Source organism: Oryza brachyantha, chromosome 2 (genome assembly GCF_000231095.2).
Source record: "Oryza brachyantha chromosome 2, ObraRS2, whole genome shotgun sequence".
Lineage (NCBI taxonomy): Eukaryota > Viridiplantae > Streptophyta > Magnoliopsida > Poales > Poaceae > Oryza > Oryza brachyantha.
This window is the reverse complement of record NC_023164.2, coordinates 1,656,735-1,678,428: the sequence shown is the minus strand read 5'-3', so window position 1 is coordinate 1,678,428 and position 21,694 is coordinate 1,656,735. Positions and strand designations below refer to the sequence as shown.

At 38.3% G+C, this 21,694-nt stretch overlaps 2 protein-coding genes across 2 annotated transcripts; both read left to right on the top strand.

The window, feature by feature from the left end:
- Positions 1 to 1,306: 1,306 nt before the first annotated feature.
- Positions 1,307 to 4,176, top strand: LOC102707836. The gene is made up of 3 exons (XM_006646810.3): positions 1,307 to 1,565; positions 2,571 to 2,835; positions 3,461 to 4,176. Exons 1-3 carry the CDS (start codon positions 1,467 to 1,469, stop codon positions 3,778 to 3,780), a joined length of 684 nt encoding a protein of 227 aa, XP_006646873.1. The 5' UTR covers positions 1,307 to 1,466; the 3' UTR covers positions 3,781 to 4,176.
- Positions 4,177 to 6,108: 1,932 nt separating this feature from the next.
- LOC102703656 (L-arabinokinase) lies at positions 6,109 to 14,535 on the top strand. Its single transcript, XM_006648237.3, has 28 exons — positions 6,109 to 6,553; positions 6,745 to 6,921; positions 7,016 to 7,099; positions 7,221 to 7,297; positions 7,849 to 7,915; positions 8,065 to 8,122; positions 8,208 to 8,275; positions 8,364 to 8,426; positions 8,727 to 8,780; positions 8,866 to 8,968; positions 9,066 to 9,175; positions 9,288 to 9,407; positions 9,744 to 9,800; positions 10,228 to 10,391; positions 10,519 to 10,678; positions 10,829 to 10,912; positions 11,473 to 11,595; positions 11,758 to 11,888; positions 11,967 to 12,048; positions 12,163 to 12,250; positions 12,365 to 12,408; positions 12,489 to 12,584; positions 12,692 to 12,768; positions 12,865 to 13,080; positions 13,171 to 13,336; positions 13,696 to 13,767; positions 13,873 to 14,076; positions 14,218 to 14,535. The coding sequence occupies exons 1-28, from the start codon at positions 6,443 to 6,445 to the stop codon at positions 14,326 to 14,328; spliced, it is 2,967 nt and encodes a 988-aa protein (XP_006648300.1). The 5' UTR covers positions 6,109 to 6,442; the 3' UTR covers positions 14,329 to 14,535.
- The last annotated feature ends 7,159 nt before the right edge of the window (positions 14,536 to 21,694 follow it).

Here is a 21,694-nt window from a genome sequence, read left to right as displayed (position 1 = left end):
CAAATACTCATGGAGCAAAAACGGAGGTCGTATGTAAATTTGGCGAGCGTTTGAAGTTAGCAATGTAGCGTGTGGCCGAATCGAATTCCGACACTTGATCATCTGGATCTTGACATGAGCAATGGTTGTATCCGTAGTAGCCGTGGTCACATTAAATCCCCACATGCCATTTTTCACTAGAGACTTATAGCTTTATCACCTAGAGCCTATGGTGTATGGCTATATATCTCCACCTGTGAATATAGAGTATGGATTTTTTATCAAAAAAATGTCCATCGATCTGTGGAAAAGGTATAGGCCGTATTTTTTCTGACTAGTTAACTAAACCAGATTCTTTTATTTATTCATGTGTATATTTTCTAAACTGCTAAATGATATATTTTTTAAAAAAATATAGAAAACTTAATTTCAAAAATCATATCAATCCACTTTTTATTTTTGTAATTAACTAATTATATGTTAATATAACATTTTACGTGCCTTTTTTTCCCAATTGGATCCATCAAAACCAAATGTCGCAAGGTTCGATCACGGCTAGGGGTGGATATCGAGCCGACTTGGCTCGATTCGTTATCGTAACGAGCTAAAAATCCAACTCGGCTCGGCTCGTTACAAAGCTCGAGCTGACTCGTTAGGCTCATGAGCCATGGATGAAGAGTGAATCTAAACAATTTTTCAATAAATTATACAAGCAATTTTTTAGTTTAAACATATAAATCATATGAAATTGTATTTAAATATTAAAGTTTGAACTAACAAATCACATGGTGAACCTATGAAGTACTGAACACATGTATTTTGGGGTGGAATCAATGATCACCGATGAATCGCGTGTATTTGGTCTAGCTCGTTAGGCTCGCGAGCAGCTCACGAGCTAGCTCGAGCTGGCTCGTTATCTCTAACGAGCTAAAATGCTAGCTCGGCTCGTTAGAAAAATAAAACAACTCGAACCGAGCCAAATTTGTCACGAGTCGAACGAGCTAACGAGCGATCTTTTTTACCCCTAATCGCAGCTCCCGGATCGAACCATAAACGTGTTCGGGCCGGGCCTCATTGCTACTGCCGTACTCATCATTAGTGGCCTTAATCGTACAGGCCTCAATCCCGGCCACAAAACATGTACGGGCCGAGCTTAAGTCCCATCAGGCAAATCCTATTGGAGGGCTCCGGCCCCACATGTCAGCGGCGGGTGAGTGGGCTCCTCCACCTCGCCTTCTCGAACCATCCATCCGGCTCCGCCAAACACACCACCACGCGGACGAACGAACCCCACCTCCTCCTCCTCCTCCGCCGCCGCCGCCGCCGAGATCCCGCGAAACCCGCCGCTCCCCGCGCCGCCGGCCGCCCTGCGCAACCGCCGCAGCCCAGTCCCCGGCCCCGACCATCCCGGGCCTCGATTCGCGCGGGGCTCGCGAGGAAACCGCGCGATTTCAAGCCGATTGATTCCCACCCGAGGTGGGTGGGGGATGGTGGGGTTCATGGGGAAGAGGAAGGAGCTGGACCAGGTGGTGGACGGCCTCTCCGACTTCTCCCTCTCCGGCCCCGCCGCGAAGAGCCGCAGATTGGTGAGCCGCCGTCATCGCCATTCTCTCCCCCCCCCCTCCCCCAAGCTCTCGTTTGGTATACGAGGGTTTGTTTTGTAGCTTTGTGCTTCGCTCTAAGCTGGATTGTTCTAGTGCAGTTCATGTTGGGATCGGTAGTTTAGCTTTTCGTTTGGTGCATTTGTGGTTGTATTTGGAGATGCATATGGATGCCCTAATTTTGTGCAGTGCTGTGTTTGCAATGAGATTATTCAGGGAAGCTGAAAAAACGATTTGTGCATTGCTCAAGTCCAACTGTTTCCATCCAAGAATCCAGCGTGTTATTGCAGTATGTTTGTTACCGAATTTCCTTTCTTGCTAGTCAGTACCACTACCAGGAGATGCTTGGTTACATCTGCATGCTGTACGATGAGAGTTTAGATCACTACAAAATTTCCAACAAAATAAAACAACTGAATGAAAGCATAGCCATTATGTATTTGAGTACTTGGGGTTCATTTGTACTTGAGCTGTGGTATCAGCTGTTTCTCTAAACTTTATTTCCATGCAGTTGTTCAACAGATTTATAAAGGCTTTATCAGCACCATGCATCTGTATGGAACCACCAGCAAACTTCTTTTTGTGGTCCGTGGTACTTCAATGGACCATCTTGTTTGTTTGTTTGATCATTTTCCTGATAATGTTGTTTCCTTTCATTATTAATAAGATGTCCATCGCTGGTGCGGGCATTGCATGTATGGTTTTGTTATGGCATCGCCGTCCCAATTGAGTATTCTAGTGGGAGATATTCTCACTGATGAGCATGTATTGCCATATTTCCCTTTGGTTCTGAATGTTACCAGTAGGAGTGTTTTGCTTGAAGAAAGTAAGTCTCATTTGTAGTTGGCTAGTTGCTTCAGGATATAAATGTGCATTCTACCATTTGTAGTATATATTTGGTTCGATATTTTACTTTCCCTGTAAGTACATATTCAGAAAATTTGTTGTGCTGTTACATTTAGCTGAACAGATGCCGACTATTGTTTGTAGGATATTGGACTCCCACCTATTATGGAAGAAGAAATGCCAGGTCCTTCCACACCATTTGGACATGAGATGCTAGGAGAGGAAATCCACAATGTTGTTAGCATGCCCATTATGGAAGACATGGTGAGAGGTGGCATGGAATCTCATCCGTCAAGTGAGGATAAGGCACTTGTTTTATACAAGCCAGTAGACAACACTGTTTGCCTTGGGCCTGGGACCTTGAACCCTTCAATCATCATCAGTCCAGACTTGATACGTGGTCTAAAGAGTAAGTTGATCATGAAACAACATTTTCTATTATTTATAGACTACTCTTTGTATTCTTCTGAATATTTAAATGTTTGTAGTACTTTATTTTGTAGTTTTACAATATGTCACGGGTGTGTCAAATGTCATAAATATGTAGGAGAATATGCTATTGCTACTGAAGTGTTAGGCTTTTTTGTGTTTTACACTCTAGATCTGTAATGTATCCAAGTTTGATATTGAAATAATATCTGCAGAATTTATCTTGCAAAGTTACTGTTTAGTTTCGTGGCTAACTGGCTAGTAGTCAAACATGTATGCTACCTGAGTGCTATGTCGCTGTCATGCAAGCTTATTAGCTGCATGCCCTGCCTTTTATTTTCTTTTTACTTTTATCTTAAAAAGGCCTCTATACTTCTAGCATACTTGTACATAGTGACATGCTTAATGTGAGTCCTGTTTTTAAGTGATAAGCATAATATGATTAACTTCAAGGGAGAGCTTGCTGCACTGGCTTTGTATAGCTTCCCGAACTTTATGTGGATATATTTTCTAATTTCTAGTGTTATACTTGTGTGTTGTATGTCATGACAAGATTATCATTTGTACCTTGAAATCGCTACTCACCATTTTCTCTCGTCTTTCAGATCAAGCGTTTAATGAAAGGAACTATCATAGGCTGGAGGACAAATCTCCTGGATGCAGCAACTCCTTGGCTTTGGTTCCTTGGACACCACCAAAGATTGCCACAATATCTGATTTGCCCACTTCCAATTCGAAAAACACAGAATTTCTTGAAGTGCCCATGGAGTCTGATGAGACAGAAGTCGACTCTATGGATGTCGAGGAATCTCCTGAAATAACTGTTGCAACAATCGACAATGACAGCCTTCACCAATGGCAACAACACTGTATGACCCCGTCGTCGCTACCAAACCCTTCAGCCCATGTTATGTGGTCAAGGTGACTGTCGGATGGCATTGCTGCGACTTGACTGCTGCTTTTCACTTACACTAAGGATGAAGAAAATACTCCAGTTAGTTAGCATCCACGAGCTATACAACAAATAGCTGCCTCGTTAGATCACTTGGAAAATGACTATTATGTGCATAATAGCTCCTAGCGTAGTGCTGATCTTGGACAACAGTTCCATTATTAGAGTGCTTGTACACCATTGTTGTTACGAAACAACACATGGCTGTATGCATTGCTGGCATCCAGTCAATTTATCTAGCATGTTGGATTTAACATCTCAATGTCTTTTAGGAGTACTCTTTCCCATTGTGATATTGTAGATATATGTTCCTATTTTATGAGTAAATTTCAAATAACTCTACGTTTAATGGTTAAAGTTGTATATTACCACGAGTATAAATTATGCCTTGCGCCATATAATCATAGGTTTTATGGTTAAAGGGCTGTATAGAAACCCCTCCTTATTCAAATCTCATGTAAATTTAGCACATCTAAAACAATTATATTCAAATACAAATGGTTAAATTAACTGCCTCTATTAAGAAATCAATAATCAATTTTTTTATAAACTCTTTAAAACTTATAGTAAGTGTATACTTAACATGTATAGGGTATGGTTTTATGAAGGGTTAATTTTATGAAACTTTAGAACCATGATACGTAAGGTACGTGTCAAAGGTTGTTTTATACAACTTTGATGGGCTTTTCTAAAATTTGTTAGTTTTTTAATATCAGAAAGTCCAGGGAACGGAATATCGTTCTCAACGGGATCATTAAATAAATTGATCACGTGTGCTCCGCTTCTCTGCTTTGCTGCTTGCGTTTTGAACGTTTGCCCTTTGCTACTTCCTCATTAAAGTATCCCGTTACTGTAGCGGCATCCCGTACGGTAGTAGTTCTCTGTATATGCTTTTTAATAGATATAAATTTGAGAAATTGATTGGCAAGAAAGGGAGTTGATAGCACCTTTTAGGGACATGTGAATTCTACCCATAAGACATTTCAAAAACTAAGAGGAAGAAAATACTCAAAATCTAAGAGGCCGAGAGTTCATTTTTATTCCTTTTTCCATTCGGAGAAAGGTGCCTTTGCTTACAGGTCCTTTATTTTCTTACTGGGATTCCTTAGAAGGAAAGGAAATAAAACCGTAGTGAAACTATTGAACCTTAGGATTCATTACAACCTGATCCTATTCAGAATCGAGGAATATCAACGGAGTTTTTGCTTCTCTTTAAATAGAAGGTATTTTTTGGACCTAATATTTTTTTACATAAATGTTAGAAAATGACATCTCGTTGAAACATGGTAGCTTGATACATATGAATCAAACCGGTCCACATATACCTAGGTATCGGGTTATCCCGTGCCGGAACCGTGTCATTGCATAGTTTCTCTCTAATTTTTTTATGGTCCAAGTACAAAGTTTTAGGGAGTCATATTATATGAGCATGTTTGCATAGCTTTACCTCCCAACTTTAGCTTACATAGAGTCCTAGTGATGTTAAATTGTATAGATTCTATATTTTTGGAGTAGAGTTACTCATAAAAATAGGCTACGGATATGTAAATGGATTTTGTTGCTTCATAGTTTCACTCTAACCTAAAAGACTTACTGTCATATAATTTATTTATATAATTATGTATAATTGTCACGTACTGGCACTAAAAGGTATTGTGATAAATTTATCCTCATTTCCAAAATAGAGAATCAGTTTTGAGTTGTCCCCACGTGCCTAAGAGGAGCTAGCGAGGTATTTTAACAATTTGCCACTCTTCAGAAGTGACACTCTTTATATGTCACTCTTCTAATTTTTTTTATAGAAACACCACGGGGGAGAGATTTATTCTATCCAAATCACCATTTTTTTAATTAGTGTATCATATTAGCTTTGACAACATTGATGTTGATTTTAAATGACTCGGTTGCCTCTGATTTAATTATGTTAGAAGTTGAATATACCCCAAAATATTTGAGCAATTATATACAAATATAATACAAAATATGATATATCATGTTAAAGAAATTTTTAATAAAAAATCAACCGTGTCAAATAAAGAAATTAAGTGTCAAATAAAGAAAGAAGAGGGAATATACTATATTTTCTGTTTTCTGTTACGAAACACCGCACGTGCTGCTCGCTTGAGAAAACATTTTTACGGGCGGTGTTGATCGATGATCCCACCAGATGCTATCAGTTCTAACTTGTAACCCACTGGATAGGCTGTAGTACAAGGGATGGATAATTTCATCATATAATCCAATCGGATAATCCTCCATAATAGGATATGAGCGAATCCTGGCTGCTGGATAAGATAAAACCCAACTCTCCCAGCTACTTGCTGTTGCTTCCATGATCTGCTCTCTGTTGCAGCTTGGCTTCTTGATTCTGCCGGCACCATGCAGATTGCATCCATGTTTCTTCTGGCAGCAGCAGAAAGATGCGCAACAAACCGCGCAAAAAATAAGAAACAAAAAAATCGGCGCGGCAGTTGGTTAATTTCGGATAACAACAGAGTCCACGTCGTCTCCTCCCTATCGATTTATCGATGGATGGGTGATGTGATCGACTTATATAAGAGGAGAGGAGTGTCGAGCCCCAGAAAACATCGAACTTTGTAGCAGAAAGTGGGGAGATTTTGGGGGGAGGAGGAGGATGAGGATTCCGGGAGGCGACGAGGAGGCGGTGTCGGCGCCGCCGCAGCACCTGGTCTTCGCGTACTACATCACCGGCCATGGCTTCGGCCACGCCACCCGCGCGCTCGAGGTCTCTCTCCTCTCTCTAGTGTGTTTTTTTTGTCGTTTTGGGGGAGGATTCGTGTTCGTCTCCGGCGGTCTGGGTGCTGATCGTGAGATAAAGATTCGATTTTTGTTGGGTGGCGGGTTCTGCCGTTTCAGTTCATCAGCTGTGAGGTTTTCTTTTAATTCTGAAATTGTTCTTGGTTTTGGTTGTGCAAGGTGGTGAGGCACCTGATCGCGGCGGGGCACGACGTGCACGTGGTGACCGGCGCGCCGGAGTTCGTCTTCACCACCGAGATCAAGTTGCCCAACCTCCACATCCGCAAGGTGCTGCTCGACTGCGGCGCCGTCCAGGCCGACGCCCTCACCGTCGACCGCCTCGCCTCCCTCGAGAAGGTTCGTGAGCCCCATAATCTACCTTACTACTTCCCGCTAATGCTTTTTGCTGTGGATTTGTGACTGATTTTGTTGGCATTGGCCTGGAGTGCAGTATCATCAGACGGCCGTGGTGCCAAGAGAGTCGATTCTGAGGACTGAGGTGGAATGGCTCAACTCGATCAAGGCCGATTTAGTGGTATGGTGCTTCTCCTGAGGATGGCAACATACCACCCACTGACTGTCTGTCTTTTTTTTTAATCTGATTCTCCATGGATCTTTACGGCATCTGAAGCAAATGTGGTGTTGGCCTTTGTCAGGTTTCGGATGTCGTCCCCGTCGCCTGCAGGGCGGCTGCAGATGCGGGCATTCGATCGGTTTGCGTCACAAATTTCAGGTTAGTGTTCTCTATCTAGGTGTCATAAAGGGCATGATGATGCACAGGGAATTTTAGAAGTAGTTGCAGCATTATAGGTTCTCACGTTATGCAATGTTTATGCTAACATTTTGACATAGGTGCTATCACCACTGCATAGTTGCTACAGTTACCTAACTTTTATCTGTTTTGCACTGCTAATGAAATACTATTCTACATGCCATTCATTTCCTCGTGTAATCAGCACTGGTGCTGCACACAGGAGTTATCTACTTAGCCATAAAAAAATCTGTGGCTCTGAGTGACACTAACAATAACTTTACCTGAAATTGACTAGTTGTGAGCATAAACATCCCTTGTTTTCTAATTTCCCACTATCGAAGAAATGTATAGTAACTAGCTAAATGACCGTGCTTTGCCATGATAAAAAAATTTGCCTAAAATAAACAAAAATATATTTTCCATGAAATGTGTTACCCATCTTTTTCTCTAGATAATTTCATTTTGCAGTTTTCTTTACTTAATCTTTTTGAAACAAAGTACAATCTTTAACTTCCGCCTTCTATGTGCAGCTGGGACTTCATTTATGCAGAATATGTTGTAGTAGCTGGACACCATCATCGTTCAATTGTGTGGCAGGTGCCTATCATTTCCTTTCCCAAAATTGTTCCTGATTCCATCAGCTAGTTGGTTGGCTAATGCTGTCTGTAATATTTTCATTGTTTACATTGCAAGTTAGACTAATTCAACCTGTTCAATAACCACATTTATGTTGGGAACAACTGCAGATAGCAGAAGATTATTCACATTGTGAATTCTTACTACGACTCCCTGGATACTGCCCTAGTACGTCTGTCTGAATGATAATACAACCAAAGATCCTGTATGTTGGTTTGAAGTACATTAGTGATTAATTTTTTATCGTCTGCAGTGCCTGCTTTCCGTGATGTGATTGATGTTCCTCTTGTGGTGAGAAGATTGCATAAATCTAGATCTGAGGTCTGTACAGCTGTCCTGGAGACTTTTGCTCTGAAAACTCTACCCATGTTCTCAGTTTCTGTTGACTTAGAAAATCTCCATATATCAGGTGAGGAAGGAACTAGGAATTGAAGATGATGTTAAGATGGTCATTTTCAACTTTGGAGGACAGGTGAACCTTTAATTAGCCAGAATGTTATTTTTCTTATATATAGATGCTCTATGTTGTAATTCAACCGATGCTGTTATTGTCCTTTTAGACTAATTTAGTTCTGTGCGATCTATTGGTAATTACAATATAATTCTATAATTGATTTTTTTTTACCATACTATCCAAGTGTTGTTGATGTAGACAGCAAATTTAAGGATAAATGAACTTATAAAAAGTTATCAGTTTGCCTTGTGATTTATTGTCGTTGTTATTGCAAGTAAATATTAATGCCATTGTGACTGTCCTATTTTTCCTCTTCAGCCAGCAGGATGGAAATTGAAGAAAGAGTGGTTGCCTGATGGATGGATCTGTTTGGTATGTCTTCTTTTACAACTATGATTTTTCTTCCCTCCAATACCTGATCAATATTCCTGGCTAAATTATGTTTTTTTTTCTAAAGGTATGTGGTGCATCTGCAACTCAAGAGCTTCCTCCAAATTTCATTAAGCTCGCAAAGGATGCCTACACACCTGATTTAATGGCAGCATCTGACTGTATGCTTGGTAATACAATGTTATATTCTCTGTGTTAAGGCCTTAAATGCTATTTACTTACCTTTTCTGATCTAAACATGTAACAATTCTGTTGGTTGTTGTGCAGGGAAAATTGGGTATGGCACTGTGAGTGAGGCTTTGGCATATAAACTGCCATTTGTATTTGTTCGTAGAGATTATTTCAATGAAGAGCCATTTTTGAGGAATATGCTTGAGGTTGAAACATCTCTATCTTCATTTTTTTTTTGTATTCATGGCTCCACCCGTGGCAGTCGCTCATGAAGCTTGACATGCTGTCCGGTATTCTCTTTTTCTCCCAATAAAACAGCATTATCAATGTGGCATTGAGATGATACGGAGGGATTTACTCACTGGACATTGGAAACCTTATCTGCAACGTGCTGTAACACTTCATCCTTGCTATGATGGTCCAACAAATGGTGGCGAGGTAATCTCCTCAGGAAGGGGCAACTGGATACACACATACCCCATCTTTAGGCTTATATAAAGCATAAGAAAAATGGATTATCGGTGATTAAAATATAATTTTTGGGTAAAACTTTTATATATGTGTTCTTAGTATTCTAAAAGCAAAGACTGAAAAATAAAGTGCGATGAAAAAAAAACTCAAAATCAACTCAAATTTAAGTTTTAAGTTTTAAAATTCAAATTTTAGGTTATAAGCAAAAAGATAAGGATCCTGATTTCCTTAAACTAGATGTGATTCACAGGTTGTCTAGATTGCATTTGATAATAAATGATAAGCTAATAATGAATTGTTCAGGTGGCTGCACATATCCTCCAAGACACTGCTGTTGGCAAGAAGTATATTTCTGGCAAGGTCAGTTACTGTACATAATTGTTTACTTACTGTGATCAATGAGCTTAATATGTATGTTGAAACTTTCAGATCAAGTGAGACTTTTGATATCTCCAGTTATCTGTTTTTAGTGTTGTATGGAAATTTTGTTGCTCTGATGCTTTCACCTATACATATAAAGTGAGATCTGTCGGATAAGAAAACACTAGTGCCTTTTGCTTGTCCTGATACTCATTAAAACCATTTCAGCCTGGAGGTTATTATTAGTTCTTTTGCACTAGAATATTTTTTTTATGGAACTGTCCATGTAGTGGCTAACTCCCAATTTTAAATAGAAGATTCACTTGCTGCTTTGGAAAGCTTTGGGAACCAATAAACTTGTAATTAGGTTACAGTCAAATTTTCACAATTTCTGGTCTTAATGAATTTTCACTGTTTACAAATACAGTTGAGCGGAGCAAGACGTTTGCGTGATGCCATAGTTCTAGGATATCAACTACAAAGGGCTCCAGGGAGGGATGTAGGAATTCCTGATTGGTATTCTCTGTCTGAGAAGGAAACTGGTGTTCGTCCAGCACCAACATATCATGAGGCTAATGGAAGTGTGGAGTCGTAAGTCTGCATATCCCTTCACTGTATATTCCTTTCTTGAAAGAAAAATTACCCTCTCGCAATAACATATGCTTTATCCAGAAGTGCACTTTGTCATGTCATTCAAATAATTTTGTTTTGGTTTCAGATCTTTCGAGGACTTCGAGATACTCCATGGAGACATGCAAGGGTTAACTGATACAATGGCATTTTTGACGAGTTTATCAGGACTTGTTGGAAATGATCCAAGGAGCCCTGAGAAGCAATCCCGAGAGAGGTCTGCTGCTTCTGTTTTCTTTGACTGGGAGGTACTTGTCGTTTCTTTATCTTATTGTACCATTTCTTCTCTCCACAATGGACGGGGTAAAATTACAATGATAGGGGAAAAAAACAAAAATACGCTATCTCTCACTCTCCTTTTGCAAATCCTCTTTTTTTGAATGATCAGTTTTTTGTAGGAGGAAATATATGTTGCAAGAGCACCTGGACGATTAGATGTCATGGGTGGTATTGCAGATTATTCAGGAAGTCTTGTACTACAGGTAATTTGAATTGAAAGAAAATTTGGCATTTCTTTTATACATGAGCTTTAATGTAATTCCACTATGTGATAAACATCGCACAATTGAAAATGATTTCAATATTTAAAGATTCATCCAGTGTACATGTAACTGTTGTTTATGTTGTTCCTGTAACTTACCCTGTATATTCGTTTAGGGGTTCCTCCTGCATGCATTGTGGCATACTGGCATATACCTGGAAATTTCATAACACATGGACGTTTTATAGAATTCATATAGTTGCTTTTAGACAGATGAATCTGTGAGTTAGTAATATTTTATAAGTCAATTTGAGATTTTCCATCAATATTTAGGTTACTTGTTTAGGTCTGAACCTTGTCCTTGAAAACATTTATTTGCTTGTTCCTAGGGTTGAATGTCTAATAGTTGTCTAGAAACCTAGAACTTCGTGTAATATTTATATGCAAGTTATGTTTCCTAGTAAGTTGCTATGTTGTAGGATTTATTTTATATATTTTAGAAACAGAGTAATTGTTTCTTTTGGAATGTGCGATTGACATTGGGATGCTCCAAATTACCAGATGCCTATTCGAGAGGCCTGTCATGTTGCTCTTCAGAGAAGTAATCCTATCAAGCAGAAGCTATGGAAGCACACACAGGCTAGGCAACTAGCAAATGGTGGAGCAGTGCCGTTGTTACAGATTGTATGTTGTTTGTGACCAAATCTCCAAGCATTCACTTCCCTTTAGTTTGTTATGCACTCTTTAAACTTCATCTTTCATTTGACAACCAAAGATATGGCATATATTTAGTCGGATGATTCAGAGCTTATTTGACAACTGTGTCTTGAAAATATGTTTGCACAGGTATCATTTGGTTCTGAATTGAGTAATCGGGCACCAACCTTTGATATGGATCTGTCTGATTTCATGGATGGTGACAAACCAATGTCCTATGATAAGGCCAAAGAGTATTTCTCTCAGGACCCATCCCAAAGGTAAGAAAAATCCATCATTTTAATCTGTAAAATAATAAGTCATGCATATTCACATTGGATAAACCTGTTCTGGTTCAGATGGGCTGCATATGTTGCTGGGACAATACTTGTGTTGATGACCGAGCTAGGCGTGGTCTTCAGAGATAGCATGAGCATTCTGGTCAGCTTTGATCTTTTATGTTATTTTAAATCAGAATGAAGTTGTAAACTTGTAGTCGTTTGTTACTCATAATATGTATTGGTCATTCAATGATAGTTTTATTTGAATCCTCAGGTTTCTTCATCTGTTCCTGAAGGTAAAGGTGTCTCCTCTTCTGCATCAGTCGAGGTTGCCAGTATGTCTGCTATTGCTGCAGCCTATGGTAAGTGATAATGTCATTCATGTTGTTCTCTTGGTTGAATTTGAAGTTAGCATCACATTTAATTTAACTGCACATGCTGGTTGACATCAATTCATGTCCTTTTCTTGGTTTTAGGTTTAAATATCCCTCCAAGGGATCTTGCTATACTGTGTCAAAAGGTAAAGTACTAATAAATGAATGGATGTAGCTTCACTGTTTTTTGTAATGAAGGGATCTTCTATTGGTGACAATTATGCAGGTCGAGAATTGCATTGTTGGAGCACCTTGTGGGGTAATGGATCAAATGACATCTGCGTGTGGAGAAGCTAACAAACTTCTTGCAATGATTTGTCAGGTTAGTAAGGGTATCAGCTCCTGGGGGGAGTAGCAACCAGACCCACTCATCCCTCTAGTCCACTTTGTACTTTCTCTATAATCAATTGATCAATTTTTTTGCTGCAGCCTGCAGAAGTGAAAGAGTTGGTTAGCATTCCAACTCATATTCGATTCTGGGGTCTTGACTCTGGGATACGGCATAGGTAGATACTTTCTGTATTGAAATTTATGTGCTTTCAAGACCGATGTCATTGCAAGGATGCATTGGAGTTAACCATTCTCTTCTTTGGGGCATGTAGTGTTGGTGGGACTGACTATGGCTCTGTAAGGGTAGGCACTTACATGGGGCGCAAAATGATCAAGTGTGCTGCATCTGACCTTCTTTCACAATCACTACCCTCCTGTCCTCCTATGCAATCAGGCGACACAAATTCTGATGAATATGAAGAACATGGTGTAGATCTTCTGAAATCTGAAGCTTCGCTCGAATATTTGTGCAGCCTACCACCTCATAGGTCTCATTACCTTGCTATTGGCAGAAAATTTTGTATAGCTCCGCGCCAGTGCATGCCATGTTTTATGATTTCCTGTGGCAATACTTTCAGATATGAAGCTGTCTATGCAAGAGATATTCCAGAGATCATAACAGGGGATACATTTCTGGAGAAGTATGGAGATCATAATGATGCAGTAACAGTTGTTGACCCAAAACGATCTTATTGCGTGAAGGCTCCTACTAGACATCCTATATACGAGAACTTCCGAGTTGAGGTTTGATATATTTAAACCAGATTATCTACACTTTCTGCATACATAATGGTTGTTAAGGTCCTTGCATCATGTTTCTTGATTTTCATTTGAGTGCTGTTTTATTTTCATTATTTGTAGATTTTAACTCTAAATAATTCCTCTAGAGGCAGGCAAATCTTCACCATCTTGAATTCTTTGTTTCCTGACCTCTATACACAAATAGATGCATGTTTGTTTTGTCATAAAGTTATAGTGCACCAAAACTATCTTGGATCAAATTCAGAAGCCATGGTTTTCAGAATTAACTTTACTTTTCTTTCTCCATAAATAACGTACTCCTTCCCCCTGTATTTTAGACAATTCTTATACTTTTGATACAGGCCTTTAAAGCACTATTAACAGCAGCTAAAACAGACGAGCAACTTTCAGCCCTTGGAGAACTGATGTATCAGGTATTTTTTTTATAAAAAAAAACCAGAAATCTTTGTATATCTTGACTTGCAAGACCTAGCGACCATGGTGCTGTATTGACCACCCTTCTATTTTATTTTTGGCAGTGCCACTATAGTTATAATGCTTGTGGACTTGGTTCTGACGGAACCGACAGGCTTGTTAATTTAGTGCAAGAATTCCAGCACAGGAAGAACTCACAAGATGGAAGTCCTAGTTTATTTGGTGCAAAGATAACTGGTGGTGGGTCTGGGGGCTCGGTTTGTGTTATTGGGAAAAATTGCCTGAAAAGCAGTGAAGAGATTTTTGAGGTATATTCGCCGTCCATCATACACAAGGGATGATCCTAACTGCAAAAGATCCAAGATGAACCCTTGTTAGAGTTGATTCACCACAATGTTTGTATGTTCATGGCATGGCATGCTAACAAAATATCATCTTGGTGTTTTCAGATTCAGAAGAGATACAAAGCTGCTACTGGGTACCTACCGATTGTTTTCGACGGCTCATCTCCAGGTGCGGGCAAGTTTGGATACCTGAAGATTCGACGGCGATCCACGTAACCATCAGTTGCTGTATTTTAGGTTACACAAACATTTGTCAGGAACCTGAATATGGCCTGTTCATATGGAACACACGTCACATCATCTTACCATGTAATAAGCTCTTCTAGTTCATGCAGTAATTCTAGTGATTGGTGAACCTCTGGTGCAAACTTCCATTTTGTAAATACAAAAGCTAGGTAATAAAATGTATCTTTCTTGGACACAGATTGATAGATATTCTGCTGGCCTCAACAGCAGCCATTGGCATCGATATACAGTGGCTGCCGACTTCAACTATTAGATCAAGATATGCAGGCAATGCAGCCATCAAGGAGCAGTTGCATTTGCAGGGACAAGACATGGCTTGTGATCAGGCAGACAGCAGATGCAAACTGGGCATTGTAGAGTAGCAAGAAGCATCTGTTTTCAGATGGCAAGTTGGCTACCTGGAGATCTGAATGTTCAGAGAGTCACCCATCCTTTTCTTCGTTTCTGGTATCAGGCAGCTGGATTATCTCAGGCTTATCATGAATAGGCTTAGTGTGTGATCTGAAACAATCATTTAGCCGAATAATTGATCAGTTAGCTCTAGCTTCTTGGTAGAGTTTTGTTACTGTTTGCTGAAGTTGATGCCAGAAAGTTGTCTAGAATCAGAGTAAATACGGTTGTCTGACAGTAATGAAGTATCAGTGCCTATTTGCCTATTCTGTCCTATTGCCTTCTGCAATCTCACAAGATGCAAGTACAAATTTCTGATTGAATTGCTCTTTCAGAAACTTTCTACTTGGATTGTGAGGCTTGCAACAATAACGTTTTGGTCCCTATCGAGAAAAAAAAAGAGAAGATTCCAATAGCTTTCTGTAGGTCCAAACTGACCAGAACTGTTAGCATCAGACATCAAAGAGAACCCCACATTGTTCCTGTCTTGAGTACAAGTTACCCAAGAATTGAATATTTTCCCTTGATATTTCTATTTTAAAGTTGACCAAAAAATTTAATTGGATCTGGGCTATCCTCCCCCTTGCAATTTCCGTCTCAAGAAACAATCCAAAGTAATCCAAGGCTCCAAGCTAGACTGAATTTTTCAGAGTAAAAATTAGACTGAATTTTTCACTACATTGTTCCTGTCTTGACTACAAGTTACCCAAGAACTGTTTGTTTTTCCCTTAACTTGATAAGTTGATAAAAAAAATTAATTGGGTCTGGGCCAACCTCCCTTGCAATGTCCATACTAAGACACAATCCAAAGTAATCCAAGCTAGACTCTGAATTCTTCAGAGCATAAATAAATTAGACTGAACTTTTCAGATCATAATTTGGAGATAAGTAGGGTAATGCAAAATTGCAACAGCAGGGTATCTTCCAAGGAGAACACATTAGGTGCCAATGTCACCTCACCATCCTAATCATATGCATGCACTTGGACCAGGAGCAGCATTATGCATGCACAGGGGGGTTGAACCCTAGAGCCATATCCATCAAAAGCCTGGCATCCATTGAGATTCTTGCACACACAACTCTTCAATGCTAATTCGTTTCTATGCTTCTTGGATGTTCCTCCATGTCATTTAGCTGTAATGTTGCATCCATAAAGTTGGGACCATAATAAAAGCATGTAATTGATGATGAGTAGGCCTTTGTTTCTTGATTAATAGAATTGGGGTAAAAACACCTATGGCCTTTTTATCTGTTAGGAGTTGATAAAAGAGATCCTTAGATCATATCCTAGCAGAATAAAGCCTTTTGGAAGCCTATGGTTATTGGATTATTTGCAGTGGCAAACATGAGATGACACCACTCAAGCTAAAGAGATTTTCTTGCTATGTGAGTATATCTATCATTACCTATGAGAATTTTTTTTTCAAATTGTAAGATAAAGAAAACCAAAGGGAAAAAAAAGACTATAATTGATTTCAGTGGCCATCCAAATCCATCGAGCTAGCAGCAAATTTGACAGGATAAGATCCTCTTCATCTGCAATTCATCAGCAAGAACATGTTCTGCTAGCTTCTACAGGTATCAGATAAGCAGCCAATGTGTTTGTCGGCAAATTTACTACTCCTATCTCACATGTAATAAGTCATAGCAGTCACTGCTGATGAAAATTTCTTTCCTCTGAATTTGAGTGGCTGCAAGAGAATTCAGATGCAGGTTGTGCAGCGCAGCTGCGAGGTTCACCCGTTTGCTCAGGTCATTTCAGAACATGTAGCTCAGCATATGCCTGTGGCTGTGACCTGACGACTCCAGTTGTGAAGGAGAGATACAAAAGTTGCAATTCCTTTTCCTTTTTTTTTCCTGCCGGCTAGATGATCTTGTCGGCAGCTTGAAGAAGCTAGCTTAACTGTTAACCATAAACTTTTGATAATTATCTCTAAACATTTTACTCTCCAAGTACCAATCCTTTTACTTATACTTATATTTGCAGGTTAAAAATTTAAATAGAAGTTTATTTTTCAGTATTCACTTTTAAATAATTATAAATATGTATATAAAAATTTTAGTCATATTTTTTTCATTTATAAATGTCTTTGAAAACCACCCCGCAGCAACAACAGCAGTAACTTTTTCAGCCACATTTTTTTAACTAATAGTGCTGCAATTTCTTTTACTGTTGTAGAGCTGTGACTGAGTCTGTGACAGGTGTCCATAGCAGTAAAGGCTGCATGCATACTGGCTTCTCCTGGCTTTTGAACACTCTCATGATACTGTATTTGAATACTTTGCATGAATACTCAAAGTGAGAAAAAAAGGTGAAATTCAGGAGGGAAGAGTAGGGGAAAATCACGAGACTTTCTTTACAGTTGAGATCTATTGTGATGATGGCAGCAGAACTTTTGTAGAAGTAGCTTGAAGCTGAAAAAAGTAATGATAGGTTGTGTTCTTCTTAACAGATTATTCTTAGTTTTTTTCTTAAACTTTTTCTCACACTTTTCGAAATATTAAACAACATGTTTTTTAAAATAATATTTTTATATACTACCATTTTATATAGTAGTAAATTTTATCAATTATACCATTAGATAACTACTAAAAATATAAGATAATCTTCCATCAAGAAAATAACGCATGAAGCTGAAAATGACGAGGCGGTCGGCATCATGCATGTCATGCCTGCATGAAAGCAGTAAACTAAACTTTAGTACTCCAGCTTGAGCTAACTCTGATTGTACATTTTCAGGTTTAACAACTCTGTCCAGATTACTCATTTAATTAAGGTTTCTTCGTCAGGTCATGGAAATTTTATAGGATTTTTCGTAACAAACAGTTTAGGCCCCGTTTGATTCAAAGAAATTTCATAGGAATTTTAGAGAATTTCATTCCTCTAGAAATTTTTTCTACAAAATCCTTTGAATCAAAGGAATGAACCCTATAAAATCATATGAAATTCCTATGAAATGCATCTTCCTATACAAGTTTTAAAGAAAATTTAATGAGAGGTTGAACCTCATGGAAAGATCCTTTGAGTCTTATCTCTCCTCAAATTTCTATGTTTTTCACGTGGTCCAATCAAACAGTCATTCATATGTTTTTTCTGTATTTTGTAATTATCTGTTTTACACCTATATTTATATCAGAATCATATGTTTTTTCTATTTCTCTGTTTTTTTCATTCTTATGATTTAAAGGGGCCCTTAGTTTCTCTAAAATTTACACAAAATTCCTCTCAACCCACTTGACCCTTAGCATTGTAGCAACTTCTTTATAAACATTTGCATTATAAGACTACTTTCATAATCGATTTCATTTGTTTCTTCACTTCTAATTAGTAATTACCATTACTATCATAGTTAAGTACACAGATTTACAGTATGGTCAGTGTGGGTGAAGCTGCCCGTGAGGAATTTGGAGGTGACCAGGTGAGGTTAGGTCGTACAAAGCTGTCTTGGGCGTGACCCATGGAGGAGGAGACCAGAGAATAAGCTTTGCCTCCCTGAGAGGAGACAAGCCAAATCCATCCATTTGTGCTCTCCTTTCATGGCAGCTTTCTTCTCTTATTTTTCTATTCCCTATGTGCAGGATATAAGCCAGCTATAAATATATTTTTAAAAAATAAAAGAGGAGAGATAAGGGCAGCGGGTTACTAATTTGTAGCCAGCTCCAACACAGATTCCAAGACACATGTGTGTATGACAGGTGAAACCGAATATTAATTATGTAATCTATGCTATTGTATGAATTGCCTATTAAGTTAGCTATAGACAAATTAGAGACAACGGCTGGCTATACTATTGAACTTGCTCTAATAAATTATCTGGTCTCATTGTTTGTGACCGTATGAATGTCTTCAGTACTAGTACCAGTATACAGAGTTGAGCACCTGATATAATAGTTACTGTTTCAGATATTCTTCAGACATCTAACTGATCTCTGTACTAGTACTAATACTACTGCCGTAGAATTTAATCACCTTGGTTAAGCCAGAAAACTATGAAAAATCCAACAGATGCTGCCTATACCATTTGATACTATCAAACACAGAGGATTGCTGTTGCTGTCCATTGGCTTGTTGACCTGACCTCCCTATAAATTCACAGTATTGTCACTGCCAACGCATGGATCTTTCCAGTACATAGGTACATCTCCGTATTTTGTCATTTAATTATGCTTATATAAGCCAAAATTTAAACTTCAACTTTTGATCTGAAGTTGATTTTAAGGTTTTTCATTATAGGTTTTTTTAGCTTTGCCTTTTAAAATCACTAGACCATTTTTTGTTTTTAAATATGTCGTTTGTCTTTTTAAAAAAAACCCCAAAAGAGGGATTAGCTGCTTTAACAATACTGAAGCGCAGTCCACAGGCTTTCTTTGTACATTTGACCAATCATTTAGTTAAAATGGTTATCTTCCAAAAAAAGAAGCTATAAAACAACCTTTTTACGTTATCTTTTATAGGTAAAATACGCCTCCGGTCCCTAAATTTTCTAAGGTGTGTCATTCCGGTCCATAAACTTTCAAAGTGTGTCATTAGGGTACCTAAACTTAATTTGGGTGTTACGTTAGCCCGTAACGGGTCTGGCCTGCCCACATGATGGTTTTGGTTTTGCAAATAAGTCCCCTCGTCGAAGAAAAAATAAGAGTGCATCACAACATGTAGTTAGTGAAGTACTAGAGTGCATAGTATTGATCATGGGATGTTTTTGTCTGTATGCATTATGTATGCAGCTTCGTTACTCTATGCACTATGTTAAGGAATACTGGTTGATCACTAGATGTTTTTGTTTGGATGCACTGTGTTGGTTAAGATGACAATTATGTGATTTTTTTTTGCTGGCTATCTTTGTGTCAAATACTAATCTGTTTATGACTGAACCTCTGTTTTTTTATCGCTGTTTCAGACTGCTTGAAAGCAGTGATCGTATACTGAACAGAGATGCACAGAGATGCTTTTTTTTAACCGAACGTATAAGTGCTAGAGTGCAAACGGCTGCGTGCGGGTGTTTCAATTCAGTTCGTCAGTTTCTATTCAGCGCGTGTGTGTGTGTTTCAGTTTCCTGGCAGTGCCTGCGTTGTTTCTATTCAGTTCGTTAGTTTCAGATCGTGCATCCAACTCTTTCTAAGTGCTAGACAGTTTGGTGAGGGTTTATGTTAATATCAAAGGGATAAGACCCGTTACGGGCTAACGTAAGACCCAAATTGAGTTTAGGTACCTTGATGACATACTTTAAAAGTTTATGGACCGGAATGACACACCTTGGAAAGTTTAGGGACCGGAGGCGTACTTTACTCTTTTTATATATAGAAGTAGAGTACTCCCTCTCTTCCATATTTCAAGATTGTTTATCCAAGTCAGAAAAATGTTAACTTTGGTCGACCAAATTTATTAGAAAATATTTTCTCCCGTTTAAAATTAACTATTTCTATAATTTAAATTTTATCCTATAATATAAGTATCTTTAAACGTCTTCTCATTTTATCCGTGTCTATCCTCCCACCTCTATATATTTCTCATCTATTAATAAACACTATAATTTTTCTAATGAATCTTAATCTTGGCTAAACAATCGAGAAATGTTTATATTTTAGAGACGGTAATTAGCATCTACAATACCAAATAATACAATATCAAAATGTGTTTCCTGGCCTGTCACTGGTGAGTCATTTTGTTGTAAAAGAAAACGATGTAAACCTTTTTGGTGATGAACTTGCTGATGAGTATTTGACCTTTTGCCATGTGGCTGTCGAGGTCTCCAAGTAGTAGTATGGGTGCTTACTATATACAAGTACGGAGTACCATCATGTGACGTGTACAGTAGCAATATATTTTCTGTTTAATATGCCACTCTAATAATCAATCTTGTCGCCTATACATTATCATGGATACACTTTCTTACTACTCCTATCTCCTAAACTGTAGATTTTCTTATAAAAGATTTATTCATCAGCATTTGTTTAAAAAAACTTCCCTAAATGCATTTACTTTGTCTTATCTACCCTATCCTATAATGCACCGATTTATTTTACTCATTAAACAAATTTAACGGTTTAAATCATTTACATCAAATTCAACGATCCACCGCTGCTTACGATAGCTCTATCAACATGATTAATCAACAACCAACAAGACAATCAGACCTTTCATTTACCCCAAAAAAAATCAACATATGTTTTTTCGATGGTAAAACTTGCATGAACAACATTTCAACAAATAAAAAATATGTGTTTATCTACGTATTGTTTTCGTTGAACAATATTAGTAAGTGAAAGTGCATCTAACCTATAATCGAGTTTTAAATAATTAATGATAATGCTATTAAAGCTCTTGAGTGCTAATAAGTTTGTGATGGTGAGAAACATGCTTAACATTTAGGGTGGTTTGCACAAACAATTGCTTAAGAGGCTTAAGGACTCAAATCTATGGAGAAGGATGTCCTTTTGTTTTTTGCATTTGTGTCATAAGGGCAGTCCCAATGGTGTATTAATGGTGGTTTCTATCCTCATTAAATAGCTTGCCACATAAGCAAAATGATGACATGACAGCCTAATTAATGAAGAAAGAGAAGAAAGAGAGAAAAAAAATTAGAAATGGTTTCCTCATGGAGAAACCAAGACTTCTCTTCACCCAATGCACTAAGAAACCATGAATTCACCATTGGAAAGAAACCACTAGTTTCTAGGGAGCATGTGTCATACTCATCATTGGTGGAAGATATAGGGTTAGCAGAGAGAAAGAAAAAATAATTATTACTTGAAGACACCTCTATTGGAAACAATAGTTTCTATAGATGATTTTTATACCATGGTAAACGTGTCAGCTTTTTCCATTGGGACTGCCCTAAGAACACGGTACTATTAAGGGCATTCTCAACCCAATGACTAGGATGGTGTCCATAATATTAAATAAGTTGTTATCTACGATAAAAGATAATGTGGCAAGTAAATAAAT

What these genes read in the sequence shown, in the direction of transcription:
- LOC102703656 (XM_006648237.3), top strand. Translation starts at nt 6,443, where the DNA reads ATGAGGATTCCGGGAGGCGACGAGGAGGCGGTGTCGGCGCCGCCGCAG. An exon ending in ATCGTTCAATTGTGTGGCAG is followed by an intron (nt 7,916 to 8,064) that starts GTGCCTATCATT and finishes GAACAACTGCAG; the next exon opens with ATAGCAGAAGATTATTCACA. An exon ending in GACTCTGGGATACGGCATAG is followed by an intron (nt 12,769 to 12,864) that starts GTAGATACTTTC and finishes TGGGGCATGTAG; the next exon opens with TGTTGGTGGGACTGACTATG.
- LOC102707836 (XM_006646810.3), top strand. Translation starts at nt 1,467, where the DNA reads ATGGTGGGGTTCATGGGGAAGAGGAAGGAGCTGGACCAGGTGGTGGAC. An exon ending in CCGCGAAGAGCCGCAGATTG is followed by an intron (nt 1,566 to 2,570) that starts GTGAGCCGCCGT and finishes TATTGTTTGTAG; the next exon opens with GATATTGGACTCCCACCTAT. An exon ending in CTTGATACGTGGTCTAAAGA is followed by an intron (nt 2,836 to 3,460) that starts GTAAGTTGATCA and finishes CTCGTCTTTCAG; the next exon opens with ATCAAGCGTTTAATGAAAGG.